This window comes from Globicephala melas, chromosome 19 (assembly GCF_963455315.2).
Source record: "Globicephala melas chromosome 19, mGloMel1.2, whole genome shotgun sequence".
Taxonomy (NCBI): domain Eukaryota; kingdom Metazoa; phylum Chordata; class Mammalia; order Artiodactyla; family Delphinidae; genus Globicephala; species Globicephala melas.
This window is the reverse complement of record NC_083332.1, coordinates 45,889,434-45,903,938: the sequence shown is the minus strand read 5'-3', so window position 1 is coordinate 45,903,938 and position 14,505 is coordinate 45,889,434. Positions and strand designations below refer to the sequence as shown.

Here is a 14,505-nt window from a genome sequence, read left to right as displayed (position 1 = left end):
CAACAAAGTGCTAACTGTGTGAGGTGATGGATGCATCAACTAACCTTATTGTGGTAATCATTTTGCAATATATACATGAATCAAGTCACCACATTATACACCGTAAACTAACACGTTATATCAATTGTATCTCAATAAAGCTAGGAAAAAAAATACTTATCCAGGGTTTCCTGTAGCCCATGGCAGACAGCCGATGCCTCAAGGATCTGTGCCCCTGTTCAAGAGTAGGGACGGGGGACTTCCCTGGCGGTCCAGTGGTTAAGACTCTGCACTTCAAATGCAGGGGGTGCAGGTTTGATCCCTGGTCGGGTAACTAAGATCCACATGCTGCACGGTACGGCCAAAAGGTAAAAAATAAAATTAAAAAATATTTTTAAAAAAGAGTAGGGACAGGATAAAAGTTTAATGCATATGCTACTTCTCCCCCACCCCATAATACCCCATATTTTAACCAATGTGAACCAATCACAAGAGTTGGCAAACAACCACGACTATAAAAACCGAAAGTTCAAGGATGAAATTAATTCCCTCCCAGAAGAAAAGGACACTTCTATACCCACAACTCACCAGGGCCCAGATGCTCACGAGGGAGGCACCACTGAGGTGGGAGATGTGCCCCTTGAACCAACCCCCATGGGGGTCCCGCAGTTGCAAAGGCCGTCCTTCAGGTGCATTCACTGCTGCAATGGCACCATCTATCCTACTGCTCACCCTGTGATTGTACAGAAAATTGACTCAAAATTGTCCTTGAGAGACTGGACATGACTCTTGCCAACTGGGTTTGGCTGGAAGCCCAGATAAGAATGAATAACAACCCAAGGCAGAGCGCCACAGTCGCAGGCTGGGCCAAACCCAAGGCCTCTGAGGCCATCAGTACTACCTGGGAAGTGATGTCAGGCCATGGGCTGGCGGGGGGGATTGAAATGACTACCACTTCCCAGTATTTTCTTTCCCCAAGAAAAGGAAGAAGAGTGATACTGGTACCTTTCTGCCTATATTCCTGGTTAGTGTGATTTTTTGAACTACAGATAATCTCCATGCCATGGCTCTTTCATTATTAAAAATCATGGCCACATTCAGGACCTGGGACTTGGAAGAAATGCTAATCCAAGGACATTTAATCTGACCTAGGATAGTGTATTACTTATCTATTGCTGCATAACAAATTACCATAAACTTTAGCAGCTAAAAACAATACATATTAGTATCTCACAGTTTCTCTGGGTCAGGAGCCCAGGCAGGGCCTAGCTGGGTCCTCTGCTCAGTGATGCTCACAGAAGACCATCAAGGTGTTGGCTGGGCTGCTGCTGTCTCAAGGTTCTAAGAGCGTGTAGTTGCTGGCAGGATTCAGTTCCTCACGGGCTTTTGGGCTGAGGGCCTCAGTTCCTCACTGGCTGTTGACACAAAGGGGCCCTCAGTCCCTTGCCATGTGGGCCTCCCCACCATGGCGGCTTGCTTCATCGAAGTACACAAGCCAAGAAGGCAGTGGAGAGTCAGCTAGCAAGAAGTAGATCCAAACCCTTTGTAAATTAATCTCAGGAAGAGAGAGCCCGTCACCTTTACCATATTCTATTGGTTAGAAGCAAGTCTCTAGACCACTCCCACTCAAGGGGAGGGGCTTGTACCACAAGGGTGTGCATACCAGGAGGGGGTCATGGGGGGCCACCTAAGAAGCCTGCCTCCTACAGATAAAAACAAGAATTCACCAGGGTAATCCACAATCTACTACAGTGGGTTTTTCATTTTTAATTTCAGTGCCTAATGAGAGCCTTAGAATAAAGATAATGTTAATAGAAAATATAGAAGTAAAACATTCCTCGTTTATATGCAGGACTACCTATTGCTCCCAGTGGCTTTAGGGATAACAAACCAAAACAAAACAAAATCCCTAGAGTTAGGAACCAAGTCAGTGCTCCTAAGAGGTGAGGTGCAAAATCGTGGCTGATTAGCAAAAATCAGTTCTGACATGTATTTATCCTTTCTCCCTCCCAAGACCCCACTAAAATGAGAGTGAATGAATGTCAAAGATTTCCCATTTTACCCTTGCCATTTGGCCCAAGTTAAGAGGTAGCATCTGTGAGGTGGACAAGGGAATTCGACACATTTCTGGAAAGAGGAAAGCAGGAGCAGCGGCCGGGCAGCAGGAGCCTCAGCTTCAAATTCATGTGGAAGGAGCTTAGCCAAAAGGGTTCTGAGCGGGGAAAGGCTCAGGCCTAAGATCAGAGTTAGTGCCATGGGGGTAAACACGACAGCTTAGTCGAAATTCTATATAATGAAACAGCCAAGCTCGCTTTGGGACCTCTCTGCACAGCTGCAAGCTGCCCACAGGCAGACCTATAGAAAGGAAAGGAAGCTAACTGAGACAGATAGCAGATGAAGCATCTCCTCTCCCTCTCCAGCCTCACCAAAACCACAGTGAAGAAAGCTTTGTAAAAGTCTTAATCCACAAAGGCAAAGAGAACATAAGAGGATTCAGCAGTGGACAAGGTTGTTTAACAAAGTGTTCAAAGGTGGAGTGTAACCAACCAAGGAGAAGTCTTAACCTAAGACACTGCAGAGGGAGATGCAGACAGAAAATGAGCGAGTCCTCACACAGACTCAGTACGTAAGGGCAACAGGAAGGCAGGAGGGGACCAGAAACTGGGGTAGGTAAAAGTTTCTACACAGAAGGGTGGGATACAGGTCCCCATGAAGCCCCATACAGCTTGGCTACCTCCCCTCTGCCAGCGGCAGAAGACCAGGGGGCAAGTGTAGCCCCAGGCTCAGGGACCCGAATCAGAGCAGAGGGCCAGGGGGAGAGAAAAGGTCAGGTCAGTGGCCAGGACTCTGAGAGCCCCGGCTCCTTCCTGTTCCTTGTTCCCAGGAAGCCTACAGGCAGGTTACCTGGCTCAGGTACAGTCTCCCACTCAGGTGGGGAGCAGAGGACTCATCTCTGGAGAAACTGATCACCCCAGAGAAAAGACCCCTGCACAGTGATATTTAGGGCCCCATGAAAAAGCCCACTTGCCACCCAATACCCTCACAGCAGAGACTAGCAGGCAAGAGACCACTCATGAATGTCTTTCTCTGAAATAGGGAGCCAAAAATTTTGAGTAAGGAGTTATTCTTTTCTTCCTTCTCCATCTGCACTCGCTTTTTCCTGTCTAATGGTTTTGCAACTGCCACATCCTGTCCTGCTGACCATCCATTCCAGAGTCTGGTCTTTGAATGGCAGTTTGGGGCCCTGGCCTGGGGGGGACATAGGAATGTCACAGATCCAGGCCAGAACAAGTGGGATTGTTTGGCTTAACAAGTTTGCCTCCTTGGGCCTCCATCTTTCTCAAAGCCACAGCCAGGTACACAACTGGTGCCCATCTCCGCCTCCGCTGAACTCTCAGCCACCACTGCCAGGCTCTAGGTGCAGCCGACCCACAGTTCGATCTTGCCCAACGTTCTGCATTTTTGTTTTATTTATAACCCATGGGCTTATTTATCTTGTTTTTGAACCAGCCTTTTTTTCTGTCTTTTTATATTTTGTGTTCCCTTTTTACATTATACGTTTGGAGCCGAGAAGCTGATCAAGTCATGAGTTCATGGTACCATCTTGATGGAACCCCACATTTTGGTTTCTAGTACTATTTTACACCAAAAAGAACCAGGGCTCCTAGTGGAGTAGTTGATTCTGTGTTTGGGCAAGAGAACTAGTGTTGGGACTAGATGTCATGGAGACCGTCAAGTATATCTGGAGAGGTGACAAGAGAGTCGAGTTGAAGGGGCCAAAACTGTGACAAGCATCAAAAAGAAAACAATGATCATTGTCACTGGGACCAGCTGAGTTGGAGTGAGGCCCTGAGTCCATGATGACATTCAGAAGGTACAAAAAACAGAAAATGTGCCAAAGGCAAGTCACATGCTCTGATCTGAGTCAGCTGATTGGTGCTTGACTCGTGCAGCATGGACCACAGGAAAGTGACCTTGAAAGTGACTATGAAACTTAAACCAACCTCAGAATCAGAGGGACGTGGAGAAAAGGGTATTTAAAACTAGACTCATGGGGGAGAGTGTAGGGAAATGAGCAGAGGTAATAACTTTGGGCACTGACTCAATTTTTTTCCCCAAGATGAGGCTGGGGCCTTGTTGTTGCCAAGTTCAGCTGAAGATCAAGAAGTACCTGCTATTTGTAAGCGTTCCTCTGAATGGAAGCACGTAGATCTTTAGCCTAAGTTTTTCTAGAAGGATGATGTGAGCCCCAATATAGAAGGGCAATGGGGTAACAACAGCTGAGCTTTCCAGATCCAGTGAGGTCCCACCTTACATAAAGTCTTGAGCCCCACTGGGGACCTTGGGTGACAAAGGGAGTCATATCTGCTCTTCAGTTCCAAAATAATTTGTAGCTTTGGCTAATTTTATCAGGAACTTACTACAGCGTGTAGAGGTAGGGAGGCTTCCTGCTTGTCTAATTTAACTTGAAACACTTAAGAGTAAGAAAAAAAAATGAGGATATAGTAAAAACAAGGATCAGTAATTAGAATCCCTAGGGTGAAAGAGCTGTATGAAGGAGAAATAGTTGTACCACATTATACCATTTTGTTCTGGAGTAAACAGCATTTAGATCATCATAATGATATAAACATTTTTCTTGCTTTTCAGTTTTTTGAATAAACCTTTAGAAAAGTACAGACTTCATTATGGTTACAAAATAGAACATAAATGGTTTTTTTAAAAAAAAAAAAAAACACTATGATCATGTAAAAGCAAAAGGGCAGATGCCCAGAGTTAGGAGATGGAAAAGTGTAAAAAGAGCTGGAAGAACAGACAGTGAAGCTCATATATCCAGTTCGCAGAGTGGGGAGGCAAGGGGTCCTGTCCAATGCTAAGGCTGGTAAAACAAGAACCTTTTTGAAGGGCAATTGAGTAGAATCTGTTGGGATTTTAAAGTCTATCTGGAGGGATCCGAAAGAAACCAGCAACAACAGTCGCCTCTAGAAGGTGATCAGAATGCCTGAGGAACAAAAGAGGGGGGCTTTCACTGTGGACCCTTCCTGTCTTGGACTTCTAAACCGTTTTTACAACTTTGAAATAAAAATAAAGGTGCATAGTCAACCGTCCAACTCCAGGACTGCCCCCTCCCAGAAGAGCAGCATCAGTGCACAAGACCTGACCAAGAGCCTCAACCAGCAAACTGTTGGACACAAATACAATGCCCGTTAGGACAAAGATGGTTGTGTTACAGGACAACCATGACATGGGCTATCACACACTAAAGAATTCACTGGACCTATGTTGACGAACATGGAAAGGTGTCCCTATTAATATCTCATTTAATGAGATGAGTTGCTCAATATGTGTAAGATCTCATTTTTAGTACATTTTAAAATTATATGTACATACGATTTATACACACAAAAATAGTCTGGAAGGACAGCAAACTGAACAGCAGTTACTTCTGGGGATAAGAGCGGGGAGAACAATTTCAACTAGAGATGTCTTATTGGAATTTATTATGAGACGTCTGTATAACGTGTGGACTTTTGTCGATAATTTCCTCAAAGTATAGCTTTGGTGCTGAGGGTAGTGAGTTCAGCTGATGAACTCCAGGGAGGAGATGCTCTGCCACCTCTGCCTCCCTCGGGAAGAAGCCCGGTGAGAGCAAGGCCTGATCCACAACCAAGTCATTTCCATGTCAAAAGCATCAAGACTGCACTGATGGGTCCTATCTGGACCTTCAGGTGTTCAAAAAAGTGGGCAGCAAGCCCTTGTCTGACCATGATGAGCTCAAGATCAGGGGGTCCCTCTATGATCATGGAACTCAAGAAACCCCAGGAAATGTTTCTCGAATGAATGATTGCCCAGAACACTGTCCCCAGGAGCCGGTTCCTGAAGCCGGTCCAACCTGCAGGCTCAGCTGTTGGCTCCACAGCAACTGCTCAAAGAAACCCAGGCCAAAAGGGTGCTGTGAGGCAACTGACCGAGGGCTGAAGCCTGTGATCCCCTGACGAGGACTCAGCCACCCACCAGAAGTGTGGCTGTCTTGGTTAATGACACACACAATTCTCAAAACCAGCAAGGTCATGGAACGTCCGCCCCTGTCTGGACCTAGAGGGTCTGTGGGGCCTAGAGGCCTTTTGTCTGGAGGACAGTAATTTTGGACACATCCACGCCAACACCACCCACAGCTGCTGATTGTTTATTGCACAAGAAACTGGCAATACCAAGGCAAGGGGGTGGGCATTACAAAACAATCTGGTGACCAACTCAGAGCTACCAAAGGGCATTCCGTACAGACACCTCAGTTATATACACGCATGTACACACCCACACCCACATGACAACACTCTGCACGCGCATGAGCCTGAGGCTCCCAAACCCCGCAAGGCAGCTTTGCACCCCAACCCCCAACATGGTGAGACACCGCAGGGAAGCACTGCCAACGATTCGAGGGAAGAAGAAAGGTTGGGCTGCAGTGAGCTGAGCCACCCAAATCAGCACACACCAGAGCCAACATAGGCCAGGGGGAAGGACGAGGACCTGGGAGCACGCGACTGTCCTCAGAAGACCACGTAGCCAGTATGAGGGCCTGCATGGGGGCCCAGCACAATCACCACTCCAGCATCCTAGAGGAGAGTATTCGCCCGGAAGATCTCAACACACAGCGGGATGCCCACGGCAGAGGCTGGCAGGAGCTCCAGCAATCAAGTCAGACAGTGGGCAGCAGCTCAGGGCCCTTCTGCTGGCTTCCAAGAGCATCGTTTCCTCTGTGCAGGTAAAGCTGCACTTCTAGGCAGAGTGAACACACTCTACAGTAGCTGGGGTGCACTTCATTCTCAACCTGGACGCATGTGCCGCCTGGAGGTCCGGGGGCTTGGCAGGTCAGCCCCACGTGCCCCATCACCCCATCTAGCAAAGGGAGTTGTCTACTGGAGGCGGAGAGGTCGGGGTGCCACTCAGGACAACAACCCCCTTCCCTCTCTGTCAAGGGTCGGGGACAAGGCTGCTGGGAAGCTGAGCCGCCGGGTCAGGCCTGCCTGAGCTCGTAGAACTGCTAAGCAGGTTCCTAAGGGGAGCAGCTGTTTGGGAAATTCTTGGACCAACAGTGCTGGGTCCCTCAGGGTCCCAGCCATGCCTGGCGCACCAGCTCCTTGACAGGAAGTAGTGACAGCAGCATACCAACAACAGAGCACAAAGCAGCCCTACACACAAAATGTTTCAAGTGTATGTAAATGGGAAAAGAAAGTCTGAGGGGGTTTGCCGTTTCCATCCGCAACACCCAAGCAGCTGGTACGACCCTTTGTCTGCTGGAAAGAACCAACTGGCCAGCAATGAGTGGAGGGAGGGGCCATGCTGCTCAGCCTCTGCAGCTGGAGACGGCTAGCGAGGGACGAGCGGTGACCTTGATCTGGAGCTCCGCTCCCTGAGACCTTCATTTATACAGATCACTGGAAAAGTTCTATACAAAACAGAACCTCTTTTACTGACAAAGACCGTGGGCTTTGTTAGCCCAGAACACCTACCCCAAGTGGTTGGTCTCCTTCTCACCTAACAAGCCCATGAGGCCTAGGGCTGCGGCATGGCGCGCCCCACCTTGCACACTCACACACACCTAGGATTGGTCTCAGGGGAGAAGGAGGGTGAGCTCTACAGACAGGGTCAGCCCTCCAGACTCTGCAATGGTTGATGGGGCCAAGAGTGACATGGGGGCTTTATTCCAGACTGCCACCAGTGGGTAGGAGGGTGGGGTGGGCAGGGCCTCTTGAGGTCAGGCTCTGCTGCCACCAGCCTGATGACAGTGTGGTCCTATGCAGGGCCACCATCCACAGGGGCCTCCCGGGCTGTGCGGCCAGCAGCTTTTCGGGCAGGCAGGACTCAAGACTACATATGTGCTGGGGGCGTGGGAAGGGGCAGCCTGAGTTACTCCTGTCCAAAGCCCTCGGTCTCCTCGACAGCATACAGCAGCTTCTCCTTCAGCTGTTCGTAGCTCTTGTATGGTGGCAGATCCAGCCGGTTGAAACTGTTGAGAAAGGAGAGCAGGGCAGTCAGCACAGGGAGGTCAGAGCTCTAACAGCCACAGGGTGGGGTCAAAAGAGTTCCCAGACTGTGGCTCGACCACAATGCCAGCCAGCCAGACACCAGAACAGGGTCCCTGAAGGCTGTGCTGTGTCCCTGGACCATGAAGGGGTCAGAGGAGGCAGGGCTGCAAGGGAAATGGGGAACCACAGGCAGGGGGGACTCAGGACAGCAGCTCTTTGCTGACTGGAATAACAGTGTTTCAGTATTTCATATCCGGTACTGCCGTCAGGGCATATAACTGCTGTCACAATTCCCAAAAGATCAGAGGCCCAGGCCCAGAAGCCCCTCCTCCCCAAACCCCAGAACTACACACAAGTTGCCCGGGTCAAGGCCCCGAAGCCACCTTGCCCACAGGGCTGCCCTCAGTGGCTCATCGGGTCTCAGGTTCTGGCCACCTCCCACCAAAACCAGCACACTCACCAGGTGTGGCTTCTGGGCAGCCAGGTTTCCTTGCCAACCTTGTCAATGCAAAACTTCTGTGGTCCATTGCTACCTGTTACCCAAAGAAAAACATATTGTATATAACAGGATGGTCCGACCCTCCGACTCCACCACAGATGGTTCAGCCCCCTTCCCCTGACTTGCTTCCAGGGAAGACACTAGGTTCTGCTCCCGCTTTGAGCTGTCCTCCTCTCCACCCAAGGGTGCGAGCAGGGCAAGTGAAGACATACCAATGAGTTCGGTGAATCCCCCAACAGGCAGGCGGCAGGTCCCAGTGACAAACTGCAGCAGCCGGATTCTCTTCTCGTTGTCCATCTCCTTCACCACCTGGAACCCCGCAAGCCAAGGCAGAGTCAGGGCCCCCATGGCCCAGCACTTTGCCCTGACATGTAACTCTCCAGTCAGCCAGGGCGCCTCTTTAGGGCTGAGAACATGGAGCCCAGGCTGGGTGGGAAGGTGACAGCCAGTACCTGGAAAACCCCAAAGCTGCTCTAAGAGGCTGTGCTCATAGACCATTCCCACCAATCTATGTGACATCTCTTGGTCTCAGGGACACCCCAGGCCAGGTAGTCTCCTTTCCATGCAAGTTCCACTTCTAAAAACACACTAAGGGTCTTCCCTGGTGGCTCAGTGGTTAAGAATCCGCCTGCCAATGCAGGGGACACGGGTGCGAGCCCTGGTCCGGGAGGATGCCACATGCCATGGAGCAGCTAAGCCCGTGTGCCACAACTACTGAGTCCACACACCGTAACTCTGAAGCCCGCGCGCCTAGAGCCCGTGCTCCACAACAAGAGAAGCCCGCACACCACAACAAAGAGTAGCCCCCACTCACTGCAACTAGCGAAAAGTCTGCACGCAGCAACAAAGACCCAATGCACCCAAAAAATAATTAATTAATTAAAAAAAAATGCTAAGGATGAGACTGACTGCTTAATAGGTATGAGGTTTGTTTCTTTTTTTTTTTTTTTTTGGCTGTACTGCATGGCTTGTGGGATCTTAGTTCCCCAACCAGGGATTGAACCAGAGCCCTCATCTGGGCCCTCGGCAGTGAGAGCTCGGAGTCCTAACCACTGGACTGCCAGGGAATTCCCTGTATGAGGTTTCTTTTTAAGGGAGATGAAATGTGCTGGAATTTGATAGTGGTGATGGTTCCACAACGTTGTCAAAAGCCACTGTAAAAGCCACTGAACTGTATACCTTAAAATGCTTAAATTAACATGGTGAAGTTTTATGGTATGTGAATTTTACCTCCATAGAAAACCTATATACGCTCATTCTTTTTTATGTATGCTATACTTCAAAAGGACAACAACGACAAGACCCACTCATATAAAGGAATCGATTCACTGTATCCAGGACATCAAGCTCTTTCAGTTTCTCTGGAGCAAGCCCAGGCTTTCCCACCCCACCTGGCTGGAAGGAGACCACGCGACCCATGAGAGCTCTCCCTCCTGCCTAAACCACCCCCCGTCCACACACACACACACCAGCATTGGGAGCTGGCCCACCGCTGACACCTCCTGTCAAATGCAGTGGCCACGACCCAGCTGCAACAGCTCCTTTTGTCCCAAGGTTGGGTTTTTCATCTCCTTTTGCAAGTTGGGGGAGGTGAGGAGAGTGTCAAAGACGAGGGAGGTGATAACACAAGCGTCCTCAAGCTTGGGGTCGAATCAGGTCTCGCTTTCTGTGGGGACGGCTCAAACATCCCTGCCCAGACCCTCACCCTGACTGCAGGGACCAGACCCAGTACCCACCTGCCAGAACCACTGGATCTGCTTGCTGTTCTTGGTATAGTGCCGGTAGATAGTGTTCTTCTGCCAGTCGCTCATGTCTATCTCCTGCATGCCGCACAGCATCAGCTGCGGTGGACAGAGAGGGTGTCAGGCACCCGGCGCCAGCCCTTTCTCCATGGTGCGCCGTGCCTCATCCACTCCCTGGCAGATGAAAGCATCCCACACATCTTCAACTATTTCTGCGGGCAGTTTTAATAGTATGGGTAACACGTGGACCCCCTGCAGACAAGGGCCCAGGTGAGGGCAGGTGCGAGACCCAAGTCCATGTTATTTGCCCGCTGCCACCGTCCTGGGAGAGCGCAGGGCTTTACTGGTGAGTCGCTGTGGGTGCGCGGCGAGGCTATCAAAGGGCAGGGCAGCCCCAGGGGCAGGGGTTCAGGGTCCCAACAACCTCAGCCCTCACCTCCAGCTCTTTCTCGTCAAAGTAGCGCAACCACTCCAGGGGGGCCACCTCGTTGAAGCCATCCAGGAAGGCCTTGGTCTGCTCTTCCACGCCTCGGGTGAAACGCCAGTCAGTCAGCAGCCTGAAACCAAGACCGGCCGTCGGAGGAGCCCAAGATGCACTGCCTAGGAGGCCACCGCCAGGGCCTGCCAGGGGGCTGCTATCGGCAGCTGAGAGTTGACCTCGGGCAGGCGGGACTCCCAGGCTGCGGCCGGCCCCAAGAGCACGGCCTTTAAAACCTCAGAGTAACCCGGCAACACTTGAATCTTCGAAATCCCCCCCTTCTGCTCCTCTCACCACTGCTGACTGAACCTCAGACGAGTGGAGGTTAAAAGACGAGACCAAGGGACCTGAAGAAATGGGCACATTCATGCACAACCTCACGTGCGAGAGTGGGTTTAAGCGGGCAGGACGCAGACACCCTGTGAGTTAGGAGGAAGAAGGGGGATGCGCCGAAGCTTTATGCCTCTTCAAAGAAATTCAGCCTCGCGGTCTTGAAGTCTACCACTCGGGAACAAAGGGCACCCGGGAGCTGGCACACAGGGCCTCGGGCTCTGGCTGCCCCGGCTCTGCTCAGCACGTGGCTGGCCATGGCAGCCATCTGAGGTCAAGGCAAAGTGAGAGGTTCTTTCCATCCCTCGTGACCCAGGGGCCACGCGTGGGGGCCTGGCTGAAGAGGGTGCCCCGGGATAAGAGCGGGAGACCCTTTCTCTGCAGCCAGCTGTGTCTCTGCTCCCCTTTATCCAGGCCCCTGGCTCCCCAGTGCTTGAAACTCACATGATGTACTCTTCCTTGTTCTCCTCTGTCACTCGGATGCTCTCACCACCTTCCTTCAGCTCATGGGTTGTCACCTTGCCCAGGATCTCCATGTCCTGGATGAAGTACAGCTCTAAGCCGCACTCTTCCAGATTGTTCTCTCTGGGGGCACGAGAGACCAAGAGGGAAGATGTCTGTCTTAGAAGGGTCTTCCCTCCCTCCTGCTGCATCACTCACTTTTAGTGCCCGTGGGACGCGAGGACTCACAGGTGGCCTAGAACCCAGAAAGGCGTCACGGGACATCTCCCTGATGCAAGGAGAGAATTCCAGAGCTGCCCTGCAGGGGGACCTAGAAGCTGTGCATCCACCCGCACTATGACCCACCCTGAGACTCCCTCTTCTCCCAGCACAGGGCGATGGAGGGGACCCACTTGATCCAGATGATAGATTTGTAGAATTCGGGGTCGATGGATTCCAGGTCTTTCAGGGTTGGTCTCTTGTTTAGCATCCGCTTGTAGAAAGGGAGGGTGAAGCCTGTATCGATGAACTTTCCATGGTACAGAGCCTGAGGAAGGAAGAGACATGGCAGAGAGATCTGGTTTTCCTAGGATGCCCCATATCAGCTACTGCCCAGCTACTGCAACCTGCCCTCCTGAGCATCCGGCCGCCCCAGGGGCCTGAAGGCAAAGTCTGCAGCACTCTTGGTCCCACCTGCAAACCTCGGCGATGAGCAGAGCTGGCCGCTCAGGAACTCACCTCTGGCCCACTGCCTGCCTGCCGGCTCCCTGCTCTAGCAGAGATCTGCCCCCAGGCGTACAGAGACGACTCATTCAGCACAGCTCCAGGTGGTGGCCCTGACTCACTGCTGCTCTGAGCTGGGCAGCGGAGGCAGCCAAAAATAATGCAGACACGGCTGCTGGCGGGCCAGTGGTGAGTAATAGTCTAGGGTTTTACTGGTCTGTCCTGTCCGCTGCAGGGCCAGGCGGGTCTCTAGACCGGGGAAGAATGTGCCCACTTCCTGAGCCCAGCACCTTGGCCAAGAACTTCCAGACAAAGGGAAGGGACATATTTAGTCATGGGCTCTGGGGTCCTCCTGAGAGGGAAGCGGGGCAGACACTCACTCGGGAAGTCAGGGGAAGAAGTGAAGGAAGTGAAACCTCTCAAACTACCAAATGCGGCAGCGGGACCGTGGCCCTCACGGGCTCCCGTCTCCATCCTGGTTCTTGATGCTCGTGAGACACTCAACAGGACACTCAACAATATTCACACTGTGCTCCTATTTCTACATAAATACAAATACCTAACTCCCCCTTCCCTACTTTGCCCTCCTCCTGACAGATGCCTCCTACATCTTGCACCAACCGGTCTACTAGGGTTCTATTCTCAGCTAGTGTAGATTCCAAATCCCCTTCCAGAAGGCCTGAGTCTCAGTCGGACATTCCCAAACGCTGCCACCCAGCTTGTGGCAACACCCAGAGACAGGCAGCAGGTGGGCTGTGCCCGTCATGCCCCACCCCCAACAGGGCAAGCGCTGAATGTTAAGTGAAGACTTTGATCCAGGGACCCTGGGCTTTCGCTTGACAAATCCTACACAAGTCAACACGAAAACCTTCTCAGCACCCTGGGGTGGCCACTGAGAGAGCTCTGAACTATTTCCAGAACTCTCGCTAGCTTTTTGCATCTTTAGTGAGTAGTTCTGTAAAAGGACGAGGGTGGGGCTCAGAGAGGGGGGCGTCAGGCTGCAGCGGCTGCTGGTGGTGTATAGGGTCACCGCCCTCCCTGGAGGGCGAATCTTACCATGGCAATGAATCTGCCAATAAAGCGGAAGTAGGTGAGGTGGTCGGGGTTAATGGAGGAGGCGGGGTTGATCTGCAGGCAGTAATTGTTCTTCCCGGCGTATTCAAATAAACAGTACATGGGGTTGAGCACCTCGTGGGACAGGAGGAAAAACCACTCTCTGTGGGAGAAGAGAAAAACGGAACTAATGGATCCCTCCCTGCACACCTGTTGTGGAGGTGCGACTCTCCTGTGCTGTCCTGTTTCACCTAGTCTGGAGACATGCGTCCTGGGGAGGCAGCCCCACTGGGATCAGCACCTGGGCTAACCTCTGTGAACAGCTGGTCAGTGAATGGGGCAGGGTCAGACGTAGTGTGAACCATAACAACTGCACTTGACGATGATGCTCAGGAAAACCTGCGTGCCAGCATGTTGGCTCCAGGTGCTGCATTCCAGGACTTTCCATCTGTTATCCAGAGCGCCTAATGGCAAAGGAGCTCCTTGCACCCTGAGCCACTATGCACAGTTGTGTAGGCTGTGCACTGCACAACGACACGATGTTACAGTATCATAGATTTGTACATTTATCACAACAATTTTCCTGCGAATAGCAGTCAAGCTGCCTTTTTTCTGATAAAGCCAGTATATCTCCGCCATATTCCAACACAGAAGTGTCTTGACAAAGGGCATCTTTTTCTAAATCTTGCAAAGGTGCTATATGAACAGCAGCCACGCTGCTTCCACCCTACCTGAGTAGGCAGCATAATGTGAATACAAGGTAATACGTTCCTAACTCCTTCTGCATGAAAACTCTGTAACCAATGCAGTGTCTACATTTCACTCCCCCCAGCTACCACGCAGGTATCTCACTGCCCTTGTACTCTGCCATCCCCTCACCCCAGACCCCATCAACCGCACCCTTCCCCATATGTCCACGCATTCATCTGAACCAATGCCCATGCCTTCGCATCTCTTTGCTCCCTAGGTACAAGCCTCAAGCCAGAATTCAGAGTCCTCTGGGGCTTGAGCTAAACCAGCAGGGGGACGTCCCAAGGGGGCCAGTCCCTGGCTGCTGGGCTGTTTGTGGCCAGGCAGACGAGGAGTCCTTCGATGCAGAGGGTGCCCCGGTATCCTGTCCGTGGTTCTACCCTGTGGTAGAACAGCATGACGTAACCTACCATAGGGTAAAACCACTGGCAGGACACAGAGAGACAGACACACACGGGGCGGGAGCCACACCACCAAGCAGAG

At 51.5% G+C, this 14,505-nt stretch overlaps 1 protein-coding gene across 2 annotated transcripts in view; it reads right to left on the bottom strand.

The window, feature by feature from the left end:
• Positions 1–6,150: 6,150 nt before the first annotated feature.
• Positions 6,151–14,505, bottom strand: part of WWP2 (WW domain containing E3 ubiquitin protein ligase 2) — a 144,225-nt gene continuing 135,870 nt past the window's right edge. For both annotated transcript variants that reach the window (XM_030863490.2, XM_060289281.1), the window contains 8 exons: positions 13,276–13,435; positions 11,910–12,043; positions 11,500–11,640; positions 10,684–10,804; positions 10,242–10,346; positions 8,718–8,814; positions 8,467–8,539; positions 6,151–7,987 (listed from right to left, as the gene is read on the bottom strand). In XM_030863490.2, coding sequence (XP_030719350.1) covers positions 7,888–7,987; positions 8,467–8,539; positions 8,718–8,814; positions 10,242–10,346; positions 10,684–10,804; positions 11,500–11,640; positions 11,910–12,043; positions 13,276–13,435 — 931 coding nt within the window. In that variant the 3' untranslated portion in view covers positions 6,151–7,887. The remainder of the gene's footprint in view (positions 7,988–8,466; positions 8,540–8,717; positions 8,815–10,241; positions 10,347–10,683; positions 10,805–11,499; positions 11,641–11,909; positions 12,044–13,275; positions 13,436–14,505) is intronic.